Source organism: Hemiscyllium ocellatum, chromosome 2 (genome assembly GCF_020745735.1).
Source record: "Hemiscyllium ocellatum isolate sHemOce1 chromosome 2, sHemOce1.pat.X.cur, whole genome shotgun sequence".
Lineage (NCBI taxonomy): Eukaryota > Metazoa > Chordata > Chondrichthyes > Orectolobiformes > Hemiscylliidae > Hemiscyllium > Hemiscyllium ocellatum.
In genome coordinates this window covers 87,915,897-87,938,976 of record NC_083402.1, presented here as the reverse complement: position 1 = coordinate 87,938,976, position 23,080 = coordinate 87,915,897, and the positions used below count along the sequence as shown (strand labels likewise).

General features: G+C 41.5%; 1 protein-coding gene across 1 annotated transcript in view; it reads right to left on the bottom strand.

The window, feature by feature from the left end:
- The window catches only part of LOC132825926 (solute carrier family 28 member 3-like), a 152,375-nt gene that overhangs the window by 53,141 nt on the left and 76,154 nt on the right, over positions 1-23,080 (bottom strand). Inside the window, exons 6-7 of the mRNA XM_060841569.1 lie at positions 17,866-17,943; positions 1,312-1,392 (exon numbers count right to left, since the gene is read on the bottom strand). Coding sequence (XP_060697552.1) covers positions 1,312-1,392; positions 17,866-17,943 — 159 coding nt within the window. The remainder of the gene's footprint in view (positions 1-1,311; positions 1,393-17,865; positions 17,944-23,080) is intronic.

Below are 23,080 nucleotides of genomic sequence, written 5' to 3'. Positions count from 1 at the left end.
TATCTCCTGGAATTGGTACAAAGAAATTTAATCATTTGAGTTTTTTATTTCCTTGTGGGACATGGGTGGCATTGGCTGGCCACCATTTTTGCCCATCTCGAGCTGCCCTTGAGGAGCTGGTGCTGGTGAGTTGCCTTCTTGAACTGCTGCTGTCTACATGATGTAGGTTGGTCCACAATGCTGTTAGGAAGGGAACTCCAGGATTTCGATCAAGCAACAGTGAAAGAATGGCAACATTTTTCAAAGTCAGGATGGTGAGCAACTTGCAGGGGAATGTGCAGGTCATGGTGTTCTCAGATATCTGTTGCCCTAGTGCTTCTATACGGAAATGAATATGGGTTTGGAAGGTGGAGGACCACAAGTAATTAATGATCTATAATGCAGAGCGTTTTGCAAAAATAGTTTTTGTAAATGTACTATTGACTTTATTTTATACAATTGATAGCTTTAGGCCTATGCAGAATTGAATATAATTCCTCTATTTGTTTAAATAAATTTGAATTATGATGTTCCTTGTCACAGTATTGAATAGCATTATTTTGAAAAAAGTATCAAAGCTTAAGTTCAAAGTTTGCAAAGTGTGCAATGTGTTATTATAGTGACACATTCGTACCTAGATTCCATTTGAAGATTGCAGAAAGGTATAAAACTGGGGTGTGATTTGGTGGAGGGGGCAAACGTTCTAGCACAATTCAAGCAATAACTTGAATAAGACCACCGGATCCAGGCACAAAGGAGAGAAAAAGATATAAAGATTTCAGGGACAAGGTCTTCTTTACATTTTTCAGCCATCCTCAAAGTGCAGATGGTGTACTTACATCTGAAGGTGGCATATGCAAAAAAAGCCGTGCAAATAAAGTGAAAAAGCTTTAACAAAATGTTTCAACTCATTTCCCTATTTGTAAAAAGAAACAGGCACTAAACTGCAAGCCAGTCCCACTTAGATCAAAGGACTGAGCACTCTGTGAACCATCATCCAGAAGTTAAGTTCTATAAAGCCTGCAACATGACTGACAGTGGGACTTTTTTTGTCATTATTTGTGGAAAGAAATAATATTGCTACATCCAGTGATTATTCTCATTATACATATCTTAAGCTTCAATAGCAACTTGATTCACATCATATTTCTGGGTACAGTCCTCTAACATGGTCTAGCACATATACTGAAAACCTCAATTGTGGTTCTTTCCATGTTGAAATGATCTACACTGATAAATGATCTATCTTCAGCCCACCCTAATGCATAGGAGTTTAGTGTGGGCAAATAGCCAAATTTTAAAAATAATTAAAAAGTGTTTTAATTTGCATACCTTCAAAATGAGCCATTGTATAAATCCAAGATAATACAATATGGAAATTGTTGTGCTGAAGAAAATCACTATTGGTAAAACCTAATAACAAAATAAAGTGCATTTGGTAAATTACACTATGGCTGAATTAAAGTTTAGCAATGTAAATTGACAACTAATTAACTAAATAAATAATGCTAGACAAACATGGGAAAGATTTCGATGTATCATGAATGCAGCACATGGGAATCTGTGGAAATGCAAAGCAATTGTGGAGAAGCATACTTGCGGCCTGCACAAGCTCAGCTCAGAGTAGCTGGCCTGGAATTTTAGTTGAAAGCATTACGGGACATCATGAAGGGGTGAGTTTCTTGGATTGTGCAGTAGGCAATCCACCCCTTAGATTCAGGAGAACTTTGGAGCTGATTCCTGATGAAGAGCTTATGCTCGAAACATTGACTCTTCTGCTCCTCAAATACTGCCTGACTGGCTGTGCTTTTCCAACACCATATTTTTGAATCTGATCTCCAGCATCTGCAGTCCTTACTTTCCCCTAGAACTTTGGACCTGGTTAATCGGGACAGCAGGGTATAACTGTGAATCAGACAGTTATGGAGATCTAGTATGTACTGCGGAGTGATTTAGAAATCCAAAGGATAAGGTTGAGGTCACTAAACTGTCTACTAATGTGGGTAAAGTCAAACAGAGTAAGACAGGAAGCGACAGAGACATTAACATAAATTGTGCATTAGCAAATAAGATAATTGCAGGTAATAGAAGTTTTAAAAAAGTCAAAGATTCCTTAGTTGAATGCTTGATGCATCTACAATATGAAAGATGAACTTGAGGAACAAATAAAATCAATCTTACAGATATCGTTCCAAGTGATCAGTGCTGGGAGATAAATATTCTAGATTATACAATATCTTAGAAAGAGACACAGAATGGCAAAGGAGGAAACTGTAGCCCTAAGAATAAGGAATGACATAAGGATATTAATAAGAAAAGAGTTTGTCTTCGAAATCATGAAGCAGCATCAATATTAGTGGAAGACAGTGAGGTCTACAGAGAGATCAGATTTGAGAGTGTGTTGCTGGAAAAGCATAGCAAGTTATGTAGCATCCGAGGAACAGGAAAATCAACATTTCAGGCCGGAGCCCTTCATCAGGAACGAGGCCTCATTCCTGATGAAGGGCGCCGGCCCAAAACACCGATTTTCCTGCTCCTTGAATGCTGCCTGATCTGCTGTGCTTTTCCAGCAACACACTCTCAATTCAGAATTAGTGTAAGTTAGGAATCAAAGGGATCAGAAAACACTGTGGGGCAGGGAGTAGTTTGTGGACCTCCTGACAATAGTTTTACCATTGGCCAAAGCATTAAATAAGAAATTAATGGATTATGCAACAAAGGTAGTATTACAAATTAGCAAGTGTGATCAGAAGGAGAGTTTGTAGAATGTGTTTATGTCCATTTTCTGGAACAACGTGTCATGGAACTGACAAAGGATAAAGCTGTCTTAGATCTTGATTATATTACGAGGCAGAGTTAATTGATAATGTCATTGTCAAAGAGTCACTAGAAAATAATGATCATTAAATAAAATCAAAAGTGACATACTGCAATCATAAATAATAACAAGAACAATGCCTTGGGATTCCTTACTACTGTCTACTCCAAGGTTACTTCACGTAAATATGCAGGGACCCCTCCAGTTTTACATGCCATAAGATTGGCTTTTTGGCCCATTTCATAAAGGACTTGAGCCAACTGCACATCATGCAAGCATGAGGCTAAGATAGGCACTTCAAAAAATCCATCCTGTGAGACAATGGTTTCCTGGATCAGAATGAATCTCATTGTATATCATGCAAACTCTTGAATTGGCTTTTTGCCACTACTTTAGATCCTGAAAAGTGCCCAAACTAACTTCAGTGGAATACTAAAGTACCTCAAAAGTTTGACCAAGAGGCAAAGCTTGCTGGTTCACATTAGTACTATGCAGTAGCAATATGCGTGGTGTTTAACAGAATGTTGCCATCAAGCCAAAAGACATTCTGACACAAATCAGTAATGTGGTATATGAATTTCCATGTCAGGATAAATATAGGCTGTGCATCCCAAAGACTAACAGCTTGTATTATACCGAATGTCTCTTCAGCTATTCTCAAAAAGCAAGGTACTGATCATACCTAATCAACCCATTCGCGCAAAACTCAAAACACTGTGTCCAACATTAGATGTGAATTTGGAAAATAACTTTTGAGTGTGTTAAGAATTATGCTGGCAATGAAAGTAAGATTATCAGTTGGACTTGTAGCATAGCTCACTTGTGCATATGGAACTACACATATTAGGACTCATAGCCAAGTTCTTCGGAAACAGAAAGAATGTGTACTGACATTGTGCTTGTTTCATCATAACAAAAAAAGGGAACAGGCATTCTCAGGACAATGTCAATCAGAGCCAATCTGCCTGGTTTGAATTTAAACAAGTTTGGTAGTTAACTGTGAGTAATAATCTAACTGTTGCATTCTCCAGTGCATCATCTCTACCCCAATCGAGTCTACTTGCCAACCAATAAGCACGATCTTCTCATATAGGAAAATGTTTTCTCCTTTTACATCAATATTCCTGATAATGTGCTAACTCATGCAAAGACAAACAAAATGTGTCTTTTTTCAACAATACTCAAGGTCGATGCTATCAAATAGCTATAAACAAGAATGTTTAACTCAAACATTACTAAAAAGAAACATGAAATCAAAACTTTAATTTTATACTAATCAGGACCTGCCATGCAAGACTTCAAACTTGGAAAAGCAATACACTAATTTACAACATAAGAAGAAACTGCAGATTGTTTGCACCATGGTTGGCATGGAGATGAACCAGGAACCATTCACCATCAATCTCAGCTTACTGAAAAAAGTTCAGAACATGCAGGTAAACTCTGATTGGCTAAGATGTTGCCAAAGGGAGTATAGCAGGGATTGAGGTTCTCCATTTGTTGGGAGTGAACAAGACTCACGATTGGTGTGTTGCCTCCCAAGTGCCAGGGTCCGTGATGTCTCAGATCGTACATTTGGTGGCCTGAAGGGAGAGAGTGACCAGTCTCAAGTCATTGTCCATGTAGGTATCAATGACACAGATAGAAAGAGGGATAGGGATGTAACGCAGGATTTCAGGGAGCTAGGGTGGAAGCTGAGAGATAGAACAAACAGAGTTGTTATCTCTGGTTTGTTACCCATGCCACGTGATAGCGAGGCAAGGAATAGGGAGAGGTATCAGCTGAACACATGGCCTAAAGGGTGGTGCAGGAGGGAGGGTTTCAGGTTCTTGGATAATTGGGGCTCATTCTGGGGAAGGTGGGACTTGTACAAACAGGACAGTCTTCACTTGAACCAGAGGGGTACTAATATCCTGGTGGGAAATTTGCTGGTGCTATTCGGGTGGGTTTAAACTAGCTCAGCAGAGGGATGGGAATGGAAGATGTAGTTGCAGTGCACAAGAGGATGAGAGTAGGAAGTACAGGGACAGGATTTCAGGGTCACAGGAATGTGGTGACAGACGGTGAAGTGGTTTGAAGTGTGTTTACTTCAACGCCAGAAGTATCCGAAATAAGGTAGGTGAGCTTGCAGCATGGATAGGTACCTGGGACTTGGATGTTGTGGCCATTTCGGAGACATGGATAGAGCAGGGTGAGGAATGGATGTTGCAGGTTCCAGGGTTTAGATCTTTCATTAAGAACAGGCCAAAGCGGTAAAAGAGGGGGAGTTGTGGCCTTGTCAGTCAAGGATAGTATAACAGTGGTTAGGAGGACTTTTGATGAGGAGTCGTCTACTGAAGTAGTGTGGGCTGAGGTTAGAAACAGGAGAGGAGAGGTCACACTGCTTGGAGTTTTTTATAGGCCTCCCCAGAGTTCCAGGGAGGTGGAAGCGAAGATTAGCAAAATTATTCTGGGTAGGAGTGAAAGGGACAGGATGGTCATTATGGGGGACTTTAACTTCCCCAACATTGACTGGAAATGCTATAGCTCGAGTACATCAGATGGGTGTGGTTTTGTCCAATGTGTACAGGAGGGTTTCCTGACACAGTATGTCGAAGGGCCAACAAGAGGGGAGACCACACTGGATCTGGTGCTTGGTAATGAACCAGGCCAGGTGTTTGATTTAGTTGTAGGTGAGCACTTTGGAGAGAGTGACCATAATTCAGTTACATTTAGTTTAGCGATGGACATCCACATAGACATGCCACAGGTCAAGAATTATCAATAGGGCAAGGGCAATTATAATGCGATTAGGCAAGAATTAGGATGCATAGAATGGGGTAGCAAAATGCAAGGGATGCAGACAATGGAATTGTGGAGCTGGTTTAAGGAACAGATTTTGCGTGTCCTTGATAGGTTTATCCCTGTCAGACAGGGAGGAAGTGATAAAGTAAGAGAACCATGTTTTACAACAGAAATTGCATCTATTGTTACGAAGAAGAAGGAGGCTTATGTGTTGATGAGGCAAGATGGTTCACATGAGACGATGGAGAGTCACAGATCAGCTAGGAAGGATTTAAGGAGAGAGTTAAGAAGAGCAGAGAGAGGACACACACAGTCTTTAGTAAATAGAATAAAGGAGAACCCTAAAGGTTTCTGTAGGCATGTGAGGAATAAAAGGATGATTAGGGTACGAATAGGGCCAATCATAGGCAGAAGTGGGAAGTTGAGTGTGGACCCTGTGGAGATCGGAGAGATGCTAAATGAACACTTCTCATTGGTTTTCATTCAGGAAAATGACAATGTTGTTGAGGAGAAGAATGAGGTACGAGATATTAGACGAGAAAGGATCGAGGTCAGTTACGAACAGGTGTTATCAATTCTAGAAGGAGTAAAAGTAGACATGTCCCCTGGGCCAGATGGGATTTATCCGAGGATTCTATGGGAAGCTAGGGAGGATATAGCAGAGTCTTTGGCTTTGATATTTGAGTTGTCATTGTCTACAGGTTTGGTACCAGAGGACTGGAGGATTGCAAATGTTGTGCCTTTGTTTAAGAAGGGCTTTAGAGATGACCCAGGTAATTATAGACCAGTGAGCCATACTTCTGCTGAAGGAAAGGTTTTAGAAAGGATTATAAGAGATAAGATTTATAACCATCTAGCAAGCAACAATTTGATTTCAGATAGTCAACATGGTTTCATCAAGGGCAGGTCGTGTCGCACAAACCTCATTGAGTTTTTTGAGAAGGTGACCAAGCATATAGATGAGGGTAGGGCAGATGATGTGGTATACATGGACTTCAGTAAAGCCTTTGATAAGGTTCCACATGGTAGGCTGTTGGAGAAAATGCAGAGGCATGGGATTGAGAGTGATTTAGCAGTTTGGATTAGAAACTGGCTTTCTGAAAGAAGGTAGCTAGTGGTGGCTGATGGAAAATATTCAGCCTGGTGTCCGGTTACTAGTGGTGTGTCACAAGGATCTGTTTTGGGACCATTACTGTTTGTCGTTTTTATAAATGACTTAGACGCAGGCATAGGTGGATGGATTAGTAAATTTGCAGATGACACTAAAGTTGGTGGAGTAGTGGACAGTGTGGAAGAATGGTACAGGTTCTGAGGGACTTGTAAAAACTGCAGAATTGGGCTGAGAGGTGGCAAATGGAGTTCAATGCAGCTAAATGTGAGGTGATGCACTTTGGGAAGAATAACAGGAAGGCAGAGTACTGGGTCAATGGAAAATTCTTGGTAGTTTGGATGCGCAGAGGGATCTTGGAGTCCATGTACATAGTTCCCTGAAAGTTGCCTCCCAGGTAGATAGTGCTGTTAAGAAGGCATACGGCGTGTTAGGTCTAATTCTTGGAGGGATTGAGTTCTGGGGCCGCAATATCATGCTGCAACTATACAAAACACTGGTGCGGCCACGCTTGTGTACAGTTCTGGTCCCCATATTTCGGGAAGGATGTGAAAGGATGCAGAGAAGATTTACCAGGATGTTGCCTGGTCTGAAGGGAAAGGCTGCTCTTATGAGGAAAGGCTGAGAGACTTGAACCTGTTCTCATTGGCAACAAGAAGGCTAAGAGGGGATTTGATTGAGACACACAAGATGATCAGAGGATTAGGTAGGGTAGACAGTGGAAGTCTTTTTCCTAGGATGATGACGTCAGCTTGTACGAGGGGGCATAACTACAAATTGAGGGGTAATAGATTTAAGACAGAGGTCAGAGGCAGGGTCTTTACCCAGAGAGTGGTAAGGGCGTGGAATGCCCTACCTGCTAATGTAGTCAACTCAGTCACATTAGGGAGATTTAAACAATCCTTAGATAAGCACATGGATGGATGCTGGGATAGTGTAGGGGGACGAGCTGAGAATAGTTCACAAGTCGGCACAACATCGAGGGCCGAAGGGCCTGTTCTGCACTGTATTGTTCTATGTTCTATGATACTTTTCTTGATGAAATAGGTGCAATATATGAGTAACTTCCTTTTGACCACTGCATGAAAAAGTTGTCCCTTAGTTCCCCTCTTAACCTAAACCTATGCCCTCTAATTCTGGAGTCCCCCACCCCAGGGAAAAGACTTTAACCTAATCATGCCCCTCATGATTCTATAAACCTCTATAAGGTCACCCCTCAGCCTCTGACGCTCCAGGGAAAACAGCCCCAGCCTATTCAACCTCTCCCTATACTTCAAATCCTCCAACCCTGGCAACAGTCTTGTAAATCTTTTCTGAACCCTTTCAAGTTTCATAACATCCTTCCAATAGGAAGGAGACCAAAACTGCACCCAATATTCCAATAGTGGCCTAACCAATGTCTGGTACAGCCACAACATGACCTCCCAACTCCTATACACAATACTCTGACCAATAAAGGAAAGTATACCAAATGCCTTCTTCACTATCTACCTGCGACTCCACTTTCAAGGAGCTATGAACCTGCAGGTCTCTTTGTTCAGCAACACTCCCCAGGTCTTTACCATTAAGTGTATAGGTCCTGCTCAGATTTGCTTTTCCAAAATACAGCATCCCTCATTTATCTAAATTAAACTCCATCTGCCACTCCTCAGCACATTGGCCATCTGATCAAAATCCCATTGTAACCTGAGGTAGCCTTCTTCGCTGTCCACTACAGCTCCAATTTTGGTGTCATCTGCAAACTTACTAACTATACCGCGATGTTCACATCCAAATCATTTATCTAAATGACGAAAAGGAGTGGACCCAGCAATAATCCTGTGGTACTCCACTGGTCACAGGCCTCCAGTTTAAAAGCAACCCTCCATCAGCACCCTCTCTCTTCTACCTTCGAGCCAATTCTGTATCCAAATGGCTAATTCTCCTGTATTCCATGAGATGTAACCTTGCTAACCAGTATCCCATGGGGAACTTTGTCAAACGTCTTACTGAAGTCCATATAGATCATGTCCATTGCTCTGCCCTCATCAATTCACTTTGTTACTTAGAACATAGAATTACAGAGCAGCACAGGCCCTTCGGCCTTCGATGTTGCACTGACCTGTGGAACCAATCTGAAGCCTATCTATCCTACACTATTCCATTTTCATCCATATGTTTATCCAATGACAGTTTAAATGCCTTTAAACTTGGCTAGTCTACCATTGTTGCCGGAAGTGCGTTCCACACTCCTACTACTCTCTGTCTAAAGAAACTACCTCTAACATCTGCCCTATATCTATGACCTCTCAATTTATAGCTATGTCCCCTTGTGCTATCATTACCATCCGAAGAAAAAGGCTCTCACTGTCCACCCTGTCTAACCCTCTGATTATCTTATTTGTCTCAATTAAGTCACCTCTCAACCTCTCTAATGAAAATAGCCTAAGGTCCCTCAGCCTTTCCTCATAAGACCTTCTCTCCACATGAGGCAACATCCTAGTAAATCTCCTCTGAACCTTTTCCAAAGCTTCCACATCCTTTCTATAATGCAGTGACCAGAATTGTACACACTACTCCAAGTGAGGCCGCACCAGAGTTTGTACAGCTGCAGTATGACGTCACGTCACCGAAACCCAATCCCTCTACCAATAAAAGCTCACACTTTAAAAAACTCAAGCAAGTTCATCAGACATGATTTCCCAAGCACAAAGTCATGTTTACTATCCCTAATACGTCCTTGCCTTTCCAAATACATGTACATCCTGTCCCTCAGGATTGCCTTGCCCACCACTGACATCAGGCTCACTGGTCTATAACTCCCTAGCTTGTCCTTACTACCTTTCTTAAATAGTGGCACCATGTTAGCTACGCTCCATTCTTCCAGTACCTCACCTGTGACTATTGATGATATAAATAACTCAGCAAGGGGCACAGCAGTCACTTCCCCAGCCTCCCATAGAGTTCTGGGATATACCAGAGGATGGTGGATATATGGAATGAGCTGCCAGAAGAAGTGGTGGAGGCTAGTACAATTGCAACATATAAAAAGCATGTGGATGGGTATGTGCTTAGGAATGGTTTACAAGTATATGGATTAAATGCTGGCAAATTGGACGAGATTAGGTTGGGATATCTGGTCAACATGGATGAGTTGGACCGAAGGGTCTGCTTCCGTGCTGTACATCTCTACGACTCACAGCGCCAGAGACCCAGGTTCAATTCCCGCTTTGGGCAACTATCTGTGTGGACTTTGCACATTCTCCTTGTGTCTGCATGGGTTTCCTCTGGGTGCTCCAGTTTCCTCCCACTGTCCAAAGATGTGCAGGTCAGGTGAATTGGCCGTGCTAAATTGCCCATAGTGTTAGGTGCATTAGTCAGAGGGAAATGGGTCTGGGTTGGTTACTCTTCGGAGGGTCCGTGTGGACCTGTTGGGCTGAAGGGCCTGTTTCCACACTGTAGGGAATCTAATCTAATGCTCTGTTGGGCAGCACGGTGGCACAGTGGTTAGCACTGCTGCCTCACAGCACCAGAGACTCGTGTTCAATTCCCACCTCAGCGACTCTCCATGTGGAGTTTGCACATTCTCCTCGTGTCTGCATGGGTTTCCTCCAGATGCTTCGGTTTCCTCCCACAGTCCAAAAATGTGCAGGTTAGCTGAATTGGCCATGCTAAATTGCCCGTAGTGTTAGATGAGGGGATAAATGTAGGGGAATGGGTCTGGGTGGGTTGCGCTTTGGCGGGTCAGTGTGGACTTGTTGGTCTGAAGGGCCTGTTTCCACACTGTAAGTAATCTAATATATTGTGGAACTTCCAACAATGTGACAGATTTTCAGAAGCTAACAATCGCCTAGCGGTATTATCACTTGAGTATTAATCCAGAAACTCAGGTAATGTTTTGGGGATCTGGGTTTGAATCATGCCATGCCAGAACTTGAATTCAATAAATATTTGAAAATCAAGAGTTTAATGATGACCGCAAAACCACTGTCAATTGTCAGAATACCCATTCGGTTCACCAGTGTCCTTCAGGAAAGAAAATCTGCTATGAATACCCGGTCTGCTCTGTTTGTTCTACACGTGACTCTAGAGCCATAGCAATGTGATTGACAGTCAACTGCCTTCTGAAATGGTCACTGAACAAGCTACTCAATTGTATCAACCAGTAGAACATCACAAAATAAAAGATAAAACCGGATGGATAATCTGGCACTGACCCAGGCACCAGAAATGACAACAGCAACAATAGCCCTGTCGAACCTTCCAAGTCCTCCTTACTAACATCTGGGGACTATTACTAAAATTGGGAGGGCTGTCTCACAGACTATTCAAGCAACAGCCTGACACAGTCACACTGATGGATTCATGTTTAACAACAATGTCCCAGACACTACCATCAGCACCTCTGGATTTGTTTTGTCCCACCAGTAGGACAGACAGCAGCAGCACAATGATATACAATCAAGAAGGAGATGCCCTGGAAACCTTCAAGATTAACTCCAGATACTGTGAACTCTCACTGTATCACGCATCAACAAAATGAACACTGTGATCAAGGACAATTCCAAGTGCAATCCGATAAAATCTGCTACTACAAATTACTGCACAGCCACATTCAACAACAAGACCTTTGTTGGATTTACATAAAGGTCATAGCTTGTTTGGTGATATATCATGCAAGTTTTTATTCTAATGGATCACTGTGACCTTACATACATGGTCTGCCAATGATACTCAAACGTAATGTTCCTTTACACACTATTTCATCAATTCCTGCTTCTGCACAATGTGAATTGCCCAAATGGTAGAGCAAACTCCTGGAACTAGTTTTAAATGCGTTTTCCCTACTGTGGAGGATTCCTTCAATTTCACAAAGATAATACAAGAACTATATAACAAGAACAATATCATGTCCATGTGCTCTTTTGATGTTGCTAGCTTATTCAACAATGTATCATTCAAGGAAGCCATTGACATTTGCACTATGCCATTATACCATGGTAATCTAGATGTGCCACTGGTGTTTTCATCAAACTCATGAACTTGGCAACTTGTGCAGGAAAAATTAGTTTCAAGGACACTGTGTACGCACCAAACAAATTCTTTAGACAACTTAATAAGTTCCTTCCCAAGTTCAAATTTGCTGTCAAAATGGAGTAACCATGGATTTCATTTCCATGATGCATTATTTAAGAAATACGTTAGTGAGTTTTCTGATACTGACGACTGAAAGACTACTTTTACAAATCAATAAACACATTAGAATTCCTAAGGTTCTAATGCTATTAAATCAACCATATTGGCATCTTACTAATAGATCCTTAGCTATTAAATGCAATCTTGATGCTGAGAAAAGATGAATCAAAACTATCTTGCAATAAAGGCTACCATTTTCAAATTATAATTCATTATACATCATATAAACTCCAATGGGCCGATGGCCACCACTTTTGGCCCTGAACATGTCTAGTCTTGCGCAGATTATCCTCTGAGGGGAACGTATCTCAAAAATTTAAATAATAGGTGAAGCTAGCCATCTCATGCTGCGACTTTGCAATAAACGCAAGAGGTTTTCAAACTAATAGGATGTTGCTGTAAAGCCAAAATGATGCTTTGTCTCTCATACAAATGAGTTCCAGTACACTAGCAAATATGTGGACAGTACATCCCAATAAATCATGATCATGTCAAAGAACACATCCTTTGGACCTTGGCAGAGAACACACAAATCTTGCTCAATCAGCCTATATTTCAAGACAGACCTTGGAATACCATTTCTAATACAGATGTAATTTTGCTATTAGACATTTATTAAATAATCCTGAACAGTGCTAAGAATTACACCAGAAGCCAATTTAATAATATCAGAGTCGAGAGAATGGTGCTGGAAAAGCACAGCAGGTCAGGCAGCATTCGAGGAGCAGGAGAATTGACATTTCAGGGATAAACCCTTCATCATTTCTCCATTTAAGAATATCAGTCAGGCTTGCACTGTGACGTATTTTTACAGCCTGCAAGCAACATGATTTAACAAACCAGGCCCCATTTTATGTTAGCAAAAGGAATTAGCCCATAAATTTTTTTCATTATGAAAAGGGTCGAGGAGACTGCTATTTGCTGCTGTATTCCCATCGTAACAGCCTAACCATTCAGAATCTAACTGCCTGTTCTGAGTTTCTTTTTCAGCTAACTAATATTTACAGTTAACTGTTCCTGCTGAATCTCAATGTCAACCACGGTCAAACCCTCTTCTCATGCTGTATAAATCAACATTCTCTTTCTATGTTTGGTTGTTCATCTGTCAGTCCAATAAGTGCAAAACAAAAAGTTTTCACTTTTGTCTCTTAATGGCAAGTTCTGCTCTGAAAAGCAATAAATGCTTAATGTAAACATAGTAAATTGTATGAGTAAAAGCGATGAACTGGGCTAGAAATTATTGGGTGAATAGATTAATAGGTATTGTGGAAAATAAACTGTAGGAAACATTTGAAAAAACAGCACAAAATGTTCCAAAAAATGCACTGAAAAACAAAAACGCAGCAACAAAGAAACCATCTGTGGTCCCCTCAGAAGGTTAAAGACAGATTTAATTTAAATGAAGAAACTTATAATAAAATCTGAGGGTTAGGAATGTTTTAAAAACCAGCAAAGAGCCACCAATAAGTTGTTTGGAAGAAACACAGAATAGGAGTGAACAAGCCAAAAGTATAAAAAAAATTGTAAGATCTTGTAGAAGTATATAACAATGAAGAGACATTAATGTTGATCCCCTATAAAAACAGATAGGAGAGATTATCACAAGCAATGAGAAAATGTGAGATGTAGAACAAATATTTCATGCCTTCACAATAGAAGGCACAGATTGCATAACAGATATAAAAGATGTTGTGGTTCTGTTCGCCGAGCTGGAAGTTTTTGCTGCAAACGTTTCGTTCCCTGGCTAGGGAACATCATCAGTGCTATTGGAGCCTCCTGTGAAGCGCTGCTTTGATGTTTCTTCCGGTATTTATAGTGGTTTGTTCTTGCCGCTTCCGGGTGTCAGTTTCAGCTGTAGTAGTTTGTATGTGGGGTCCAGGTCGATGTGTCTGTTGATGGATGTTCTTGCCGCTTCCGGGTGTCAGTTTCAGCTGTAGTGGTTTGTATATGGGGTCCAGGTCCATGTGTCTGTTAATGGAGTTTGTGGATGAATGCCATGCCTCTAGGAATTCCCTGGCTGTTCTCTGTCTGGCTTGTCCTATGATGGTAGTGTTTTCCCAGTCAAATTCATGTTCCTGGTTGTCTGAGTGTATGGCTACTAGGGATAGCTGGTCGTGTCGTTTTGTGGCTAGCTGATGTTTGTGGATGCGGATTGTTAGCTGTCTTCCTGTTTGTCCTATATAGTGTTTTGTGCAGTCCTTGCATGGTATTTTGTAAACTACGTTAGTTTGGCTCGTGCTGGCTATTGGGTCCTTTGTTCTAGTGAGTTGTTGTCTGAGTGTGGAAGTTGGCTTGTGTGCTGTTATGAGTCCTAAGGGTCGCAGTAGTCTGGCTGTCAGTTCTGAGACGCTCCTGACGTATGGTAGTGTGGCTAATCCTTTTGGTTGTGGCATGTCCTCGCGCCAAAAGTCGTTAATTTTAAAAACCACTAATCAGGAATGGACCCGGACCATAGAACAGGCTATCACTATAGGACAGAACAGGACAACACTTCGCAAAAAAACGGCACTAAAAGAAAAAAATGGACAAACTAACCCACAAACAGGAGGACACTACAACACACACCTGGGTTAAAAACCTCTCCCACAGACAGCTCACAGACATGGAAAGAACTACACTGGCCAAGGGACTCAAATACAACTACAGGGATGCCAACACAGCAGACTTCCTAGCAGCACTAGAATGCACACTCAGGAACAATGGACTGACAGAAGAGACACAACAAACAGTGAGACAAACGGTCGTACCTATGATGATAAGAAAACGACATACACATAACCTCAACACCAAGGAGAGGGAAGCACTGAAAGCACTGAAAAATGACAAGAACATAATCATACTACCGGCAGATAAAGGCAGAATGACGGTCATCTTAGATAAATCAGACTACATCAATAAAGCACAACAACTACTCGCAGACACCAACACCTACCAAATGAAGGATTCCGACCCCACACCACAACTCACCAATAGAATAATCAACACACTAAGGAATCTACAAAAAAACGGACAGATAACCAAAGCGGACCAGCAAAGAATGAAACCTGAAAGCAACAACACCCCCAGATTCTACGGACTACCCAAAGTACACAAACCAGACATCCCACTCAGACTCATAGTATCACTACCAGGGACACCAGCATACAAACTGGCCAAAGAACTACAACAAAAACTGAAACACCTAGTCAGCGGATCCAAACACTCCATACAATCAACACAGGAATTCTTGGACATCATCAGGAATACACACATAGACAAAGAAGAAACCATGGTACCATTCGACGTGACGGCACTGTTCACATCAATTGACAAAACCCTAGCCAGAGAAACAATAGCCAACCTACTGGACATACACAACAGAACACAGGAGGCCGAACCTATCAACAAGGACGGCATACTTAAACTACTAGACCTATGCCTCACCACACACTTTACATTCAACAATCAGACCTGGACCCCACATACAAACTACTACAGCTGAAACTGACACCCGGAAGCGGCAAGAACAAACCACTATAAATACCGGAAGAAACATCAAAGCAGCGCTTCACAGGAGGCTCCAATAGCACTGATGATGTTCCCTAGCCAGGGAACGAAACGTTTGCAGCAAAAACTTCCAGCTCGGCGAACAGAACCACAACAACGGACACCCGAGCTACAAATCTTCAACCAGACTTTAAAGATATAAAAGATAATCTAAGTATCAAAAAGTTTAGTAATATTGTCAAAGAAAAAAATTGGAGAATCAAAACAGATTAAAAACTTATGAAACTGAAAAGCTAAAAGAAATTAATGTTGAAAAATAGGCAGTATACAAAAAGGTTGAAGGTTGATAAATCCCTGGACCAAATGAAATGCATCCAACAGTGCTCAAGGAGCTAGCTATCGAGACAGTGAATTTGTTGGTGGTTATCCTTCAAACTTCTACACATTCCTGCTAACTTGATATTTACAAATGTAACACCACTATTTAATTAGGGATGGATGGTTAGCATGAAGAACTACAACCTTTTATTTTAATGTCAGTAATAGGGAAAATAAAAGCATATATTATAAAGGATGCAATAAGTGAATGTGGGATGGGGTAATAAACTTGCTTGGATTGAGAAACAGCTATAAGACAGAAAGTCAAGACTAGTAATAAACATGTTCCAGTTTCGTCAACACTTGGGATGTAGTTCATTTGGTTTAGAGGGTTTATCAATTTTCAACCCAGTACAATTTTGAGTACTGGATCTTTATTAATACTAACTTATTTCAATTTCTCAGTGTCGAAAGTTCACTGATTGCTAAGTATTTCTGGCAGATATTCAATTTCACTACCATGCCAAACATTAAGTATTGTAAACGTATTCCAATGAAGAGATGTATCAGGCTCAAAATATTAATCCTGTTTTATGCTATATAGATGCTGCGAAACCCACTGAGCTTCTTCAGAACTTCGATTTTATTTCAGATCTCCAGTATCCACTATAGGGTCACAGAATTATACAGCACCGAAACAGACCCTTTGATGCAACTCGTCCATGGCAACCAAACATCCCAATCTGATCTAGTCGCATTTGCCAGCATTCGGCCCATAATCCTCTAAACTCCTCCTACTCATATACCCATCCAGATGCCTAATAAACGTTACAATTGTACCCACCTCCACCACCTCTTCTGGTAGCTCATTCATACATGCACCACCCTCTGCATGAAAAAGCCAGGTCCCTTTTAAGTCTTTCCCCTTTTGCTTTAAACCTATGCCCTCTAGTTTTGGACTCCCCCCACCCCACCCCACCCCACCCCCACTCATAAACAGACTTTGGCTATTCACCCTATCCATGCTCATTATTCTATAAACCTTACAAGGTCACCCCTCAGCCTCCAACACTCCAGGGAATAAAACTCTTGCATATTCAGCCTCTCCCTATAACTCAAACCCTCATATCTCAGCAACATTCCTGTATGTCTTTTCTGCACCCTCTCAAATTTAACAACATCTTTCCTATAGTGGGGCAACAGAATGGTTTGCAGTATTCTAAAGGAGGTCTTGCCAATTTTCTGCACAGCTGCAACATGCATCCTAATTTCTATACTCAAAGTTCTGACCAATGAAGGGCAAGTGTGCCAAATGCCTTCTTGACCATCCTGTCACCTGTGACTCTACTTTCAAGGAACTGTGGACTTGCACCCATAGGTCTCTTTGCTCCATAATACTCCCCAGGGTGCTTTATTATAATAGAAATAAACAGATGGGTATGAGAATACCATGCAGTCACTAGTGGGGTACTACAATGATCAACACTTGGGTCACAGCTGTTCACAATCTATATACAGTAAATTATTTGATTATGGGCATCAGTTGTAATATTTCCAAATTATTGATGACACTGCGTGGGAATGTAAGTTGTAAGGAGGTTGCAAGGAGATGTCAATAGCGAAATGGAGTTCACTGGAAATATCCCAGGGATTGTTGAATGAGGAGAGACTTAGAAAACGGACATGTTTGCTCTAAAGTTTTGAAGCTGACAAAGCTCATACAGGTTTTGAAAGGGTTATACAGATAACCTGTTTCTCCTTGCTGGTGAATCGAGAACCAGGAGATGTAATCTCAGAGTAAAGTGTAAACATTTACAACTAAGAAGAGGAATATCTTCACTGAGGATGGAAAATCTTTAAAATTTTATTCCTCAGAGGATTGTGGAAGCTAATCATAGAGCATATTAATAAAGATAGAAATCATCAAGGAATGTAAAGATTGTGAGGGAAATAGATCGAGCTGAATACTTAGCCACAACGTATACGAATGGTGGAGCAGGTTCAATGATCTCAATAGCCCACTCCTGTTCCTACGTTCCTATTAAATTGATGAATACGGAGCAGGCTTGACAAGCTATGTGGTCTACTCCTGCTCTCACTATTGTGTTTTCTTGGCCTTTTAGAATATTAGCATTTAAATTGAGGCATCATAAACATCATGAGGCATCACAATATCCAAGATATATGTTAAACTGACCTTAAATGCAAAAAAGTGGTCTGTGTACGTTGCACCAAACAAAAATTTTGAGCCAGCATCTGCATAATTCAAGAAAATCTGCAAGATAATAATTAACGTATAATTGTTTGTTTATGAGCTTTAAATAATCGATCTTCATAATAAAATAAAACTAAAACATATTTACTACATACATATGGTTATTATATATAGCATTATTAAAATTGTTTTGAAGAATACCAATGTAACCAACGAACACTCGGAAGCTTCTTTGTTTGCTTATAAATGCATTGGGTAAATCAACAAAACTTTTCAGTTATAAAGTGACTTTATTGTTGGGAATATTTGAAGTTGCTTCGGAAAGGGAATCAAAATCTGGATACTGAACCAAAGAAGAAATATTAGGAAAGGTGAACAAAAGCTTGCTAAAATAGTTTGGGATTGTTTTATTCATTAATTGGATTATGCATTACTTGTTGGGCCAGCATTTATTGCCCTTCCCTTACTGCCCTTTAAAAAGTCATGATGAACAAAGTTGTTGAATCACTACTGTCCATGTAGTGCAGATGCATCTAAAGTGCTGTTAGAGAGTGACTTCCAGGATTTTGACCCAAAAGTGAAGGAATAGCAATGTGGTTCAGTCAAGATGACTTAAGGTTTGGAGCAAAACCTGCTGGTGGTGGTGTTTCCATGTTTCTACTGGCCTTGTACTTCTAGGTGGTTAGGCTTGGAGGTTTGGAAAATGCTACTGAAAGATCTTTAGTAAGTTGCTACAGTGCGTCTTATAGATGGCATACACCCATGCCACTGTTCATTGGTAGTGGCAGGAGTGACTGTTGAAGGTGAAAAATCAGGTGCAATCAAGTGGGTTTTGTCTTGAATGGTGTTGAACCTTTTATGTGCGAGTGGAGCATATTCCATCACATTCCTTGTGTCTTGGTGAACAGGGTTTTAGGAGTCAAGAGGTGAACAATTCACCAAAAAAATCCCAGCCTCTGACCTGCTGTTGTACACACAGTATTTACATGGCTGGTTCAGTTCAGTTTCTGGTCAATGGTAACACCCAGGCTATTGATCATTCAGTGACAGTGGGTGACTGCTCTTGATACCAAAGCCACATTTAACAAAGTGTGGTATCAAGGAGCCTGAGAAAATCTTGAGTCAATGCGAATGAGAGAAGCCGCTCCACTGGTTGGAGTCATACCAAGCACAAAAGAAAATGGCTGGAGTTGCTAAAGGTTTGTAATTTTAGGATAAGAACAATACTGCAGAAAGTACAGCCATAGAGTCATAGAGATATTCAGCACGGAAACAGATCCTTCAGTCCAACTCATCCGTGCCACCCAGATATTCGAGGCAGCATGGTGGCTCAGTGGTTAGCACTGCTACCTCACAGCACCAGGATCCCAGGTTCGATTCCAGCCTCGGGTGATTGTCTGTGGAGTTTGCACATTCTCCCTGTGTCTGTGTGGGTTTCCTCTGGGTGCTCTGGATTCCTCCCACAGTCCAAAGATGTGCAAGTCAGGTGAATTGGCCATGCTAAATTGCCCATAGTGTTAGGTGTATTAGTCAGAGGGGAAATGGGTCTGTGTGGTTACTCTTCGGAGGGTCAGTGTGAACTGGTTGGGCCAAAGGGCCTGTTTCCACACTGTAGGGAACCTAATTTTTAAAAAATCTAATATTCTAATCTAATCTAGTTTCATTTGCATGTATTTGGCCCATATCACTCTAAAACCTCCTGATTCAGATGCCTTTTAAATGCTGTAATTATACTAGCCTCCACCACCTCCTTTGGCGGCTCATTCCATACACATACCACCCTCTGCGTGAAAACGTTGCCCCTAGGTCCTTTTTATATCTTTCGCCTCTTACTCTGAACCTATTCTAGATTCGCCCAACCCAGGGAAAAGACCTTGTCTATTTATCTTATACATGCCCCTCATGATTTTATAAATCTCTATAAATCTCAAACATCTCAGCAAGGCACCCAGCAATCACTTCCCTCACTTCCCACATAGTTCTAGGGTACGCCTGATCAGGTCCTAGGGGTTTATCTACTTTTCTGCGTTTCAAGAAATCCAGCACCTCCTCCTCTGTAATATGGACATTTTTCAAGATATCATCGTCTATTTCTCCACATCCTCTACCTCCCAAGTCATTCTCCAAAGTAAACATTGATGCAAAATACTCGTTTAGTATCTCCCCCATCTCTTGCGACTCCACACATAGGCTGTCTTGCTGATCTTTCTTTCGCTCCTTACCGTTTTGTCCTTAAGGTTTTTATAAAAATCCTTTGGAGTCTCCTTAACCCTATTTTCCAAAACTATCTCACGTTCCCTTTTTGCCCTCTTAAGTATATTTCTATTGCCTTTATACTCTTCTAAGGATTCACTCATTCTCTCCTGTCTGTACTTGTCATATGCACCTTTCTTTTCCTTAACCAAAATCTCAATTTTTCTAGTCATGCAGCATTTCTTACGCCTACCAGCCTTTCCTTTCTCCCGAACAGGAATATACTGTCTCTCAACTCTCATTGTCTCACTTTTGAAGGCTTCCATGAAAATTAGCCTTCCTTGAATTTAGAACTTCAACTTTTATATCTGGTCTATCCTTTTCCATTACTATTTTAAAGTTAATAGAATTATGGTTGCTGGCCCCAAAGTGCTCCCTCAGTCACCTGCCTAGCCTTATTTCCCAAGAGTAGGTCAAGTTTTGCACCTTCTCTCGTAGGTGCATCCACATACCGAATAAGAAAATTTTCTTGTACATACTTAACAAATTCCTCTCCATCTAAATCCTTGACATTATGGCAGTCCTAGTCTATGTTTGGTAAGTTAATGTCCCCTACTATAATCAGAGCAGAAAGTGTGTTGCTGGAAAAGCGCAGCAGGTCAGGCAGCATCCAAGGAACAGGAAATTTGACATTTCGGGCATAATGAAGGGCTTATGCCCGAAATGTCGAATTTCCTGTTCCTTGGATGCTGCCCGACCTGCTGCGCTTTTCCAGCAACACACTTTCAGCTCTGATCTCCAGCATCTGCAGACCTCACTTTCTCCCCTACTATAATCACCCTATTATTCGTACAGATATTTGAAATCTCCTTACAAATTTGTTTCTCAAGTTCCAGCCAAATACCTTTCCTGGATGTCTTCCCAGGAATATTCTCTGTAAGTACAGCAGTAATACTATACCCTTATCAAAAGTGTTACTTCACTTCCTCTCTTGCTCCCTTTCTATTCTTGCTATCTATCGCATTTGTATCCTGGAACATTAAGCTGCCAGTCCTGTCCATCCCTGAGCCGCGTTTCTGTAATTGCTATGACATTCCCAATCCCGCATTCCTAACCATGCCCCAAGTTCATCTGCCTTCCCTATAAGGCCTCTCGCATTAAAGTAAATGCAGTTTAACTCATCAGTCCTACCTTGTTCTCTGCTTTGTTCCTTCCTGTTCTGACTGTTTGACTCACTCTCTTTCCCAACTGTAACAGTTTCAGATTGATCTCTTTCATCATTATTTCCCTGGGTTCCAACCTAACTGCGCCCAATCCCCCCCCCCACTCCCCACTACAACCCCATCACGACCACTAATCCCCTCCTAACCCCACTACCAAACCACCCCCCTCCACTTTACTAGTTTAAAACCTTCCCAGCAGCTCCAGCAAATCTCCTTGCCAGTATATTAATCTCCTTCCAATACAGGCGCAATCCATCCTTCTTGTACAGATCACTTTTTCCCCAGAAGAGATTCCGAGGATCCAAAAAATGTGAACCCTTCTCCTATGCACCAACTCCTCAGCCATGCATTCATCTGCTCTATCCTCCTATTCCTACCCTCACTAACTCATAGCACCACTTCCTCAGAGTTATGTCCTTGGCCAAACAATTTTCAGCTGCATCAACAATAACCATCCCTGCATCACAAGATCAGAAGTCTGGATGTTCGCTAATGACTGCACAATGTTCAGCATCATTCATGTCTCCTCAGATACTGAAGCAGTCCATGCTGAAATGCAGCAAGAGTTGGATAATATTCAGGCTGGGCTGACAAGTTGCAAGCAGTATTCATATCACACAGATGCCAGACTTGGATACAGAACTGGCTCGAAGGTAGAAGACAGAGGCCTGTGTTTTCAGATTGGAGGCCTGTGACCAGAGGAATGTCACAAGGATCATTGCTGGGTCCACTACTTTTCCTCATTTATGTAAATGATTTGGATGCGAGCATAAGAGGTATAGTTAGTATGTTTGCAGATGACACCAAATTGGAGGTGTAGTGGACAACGAAGAGGGTTACCTCAGATTACAACAGGATCTTGATCAGATGGGCCAATGAGCTGAGAAGTGGCAGATAGAGTTTAATTCAGATAAATGCGAGGTGCTGCATTTTCAGAAAGCAAATCTTAGCAGGACTTATACACTTAATGGTAAGGTCCTCAGGAGTGTTGCTGAACAAAGAGACCTTGGAGTGCAGGTTCATAACTCCTTGAAATTGGTGTTGCAGGTGGATAGGATAGTGAAGAAGGCATTTGGTATGCTTTCCTTTATTGGTCAGAGGATTGAGTACAAGAGTTGGGAGGTCATGTTGCAGCTGTACAGAACATTGGTTAGGCCACAAATGGAATACTGCATGCAATTCTGGTCTTCTTCCTATTGGAAAGATGTTGTGAAACTTGAAAGAGTTCAGAAAAAATTTACAAGGATGTTGCCAAGGTTGGAGGATGTGAGCTACAGGGAGCGGTTGAACAGGCTGGGGCTGTTTTTCGTGGAGCGTCGGAGGCTGAGGGATAACCTTATAGAGGTTTACAAAATTATGAGAGGCATGGATAGGATAAATAGGCAAAGTCTTTTCCCTGAGTTTGGAGAATCCAGAACTAGAGGGCATAGGTTTAGGGTGAGAGAGGAAAGATATAAAAGAGATCTAATGGGCAATGTTTTCACACAGAAGATGGTACATGTATGAAATGAGCTGCCAGAGGAATTGGTGGAGGGTAGTACAATTGCAACATTTAGATGGGTATATGAATAGGACGAGTTTGGAGGGACATGGGCCGGGTGCTAGCAGTTGGGAGCAGATTGGGTTGGGATACTTGGTCGGCATGGACGGGTTGGACCAAAGGGTCTGTTTCCGTGCTGTACATCTCTACAACTCTATGACAATCACCACCTTCAACAAGAGGGAATCTAACCTTGACATTCAATAACATTCCCATTGTGCCGGGAGGTTAAGACCAGAAA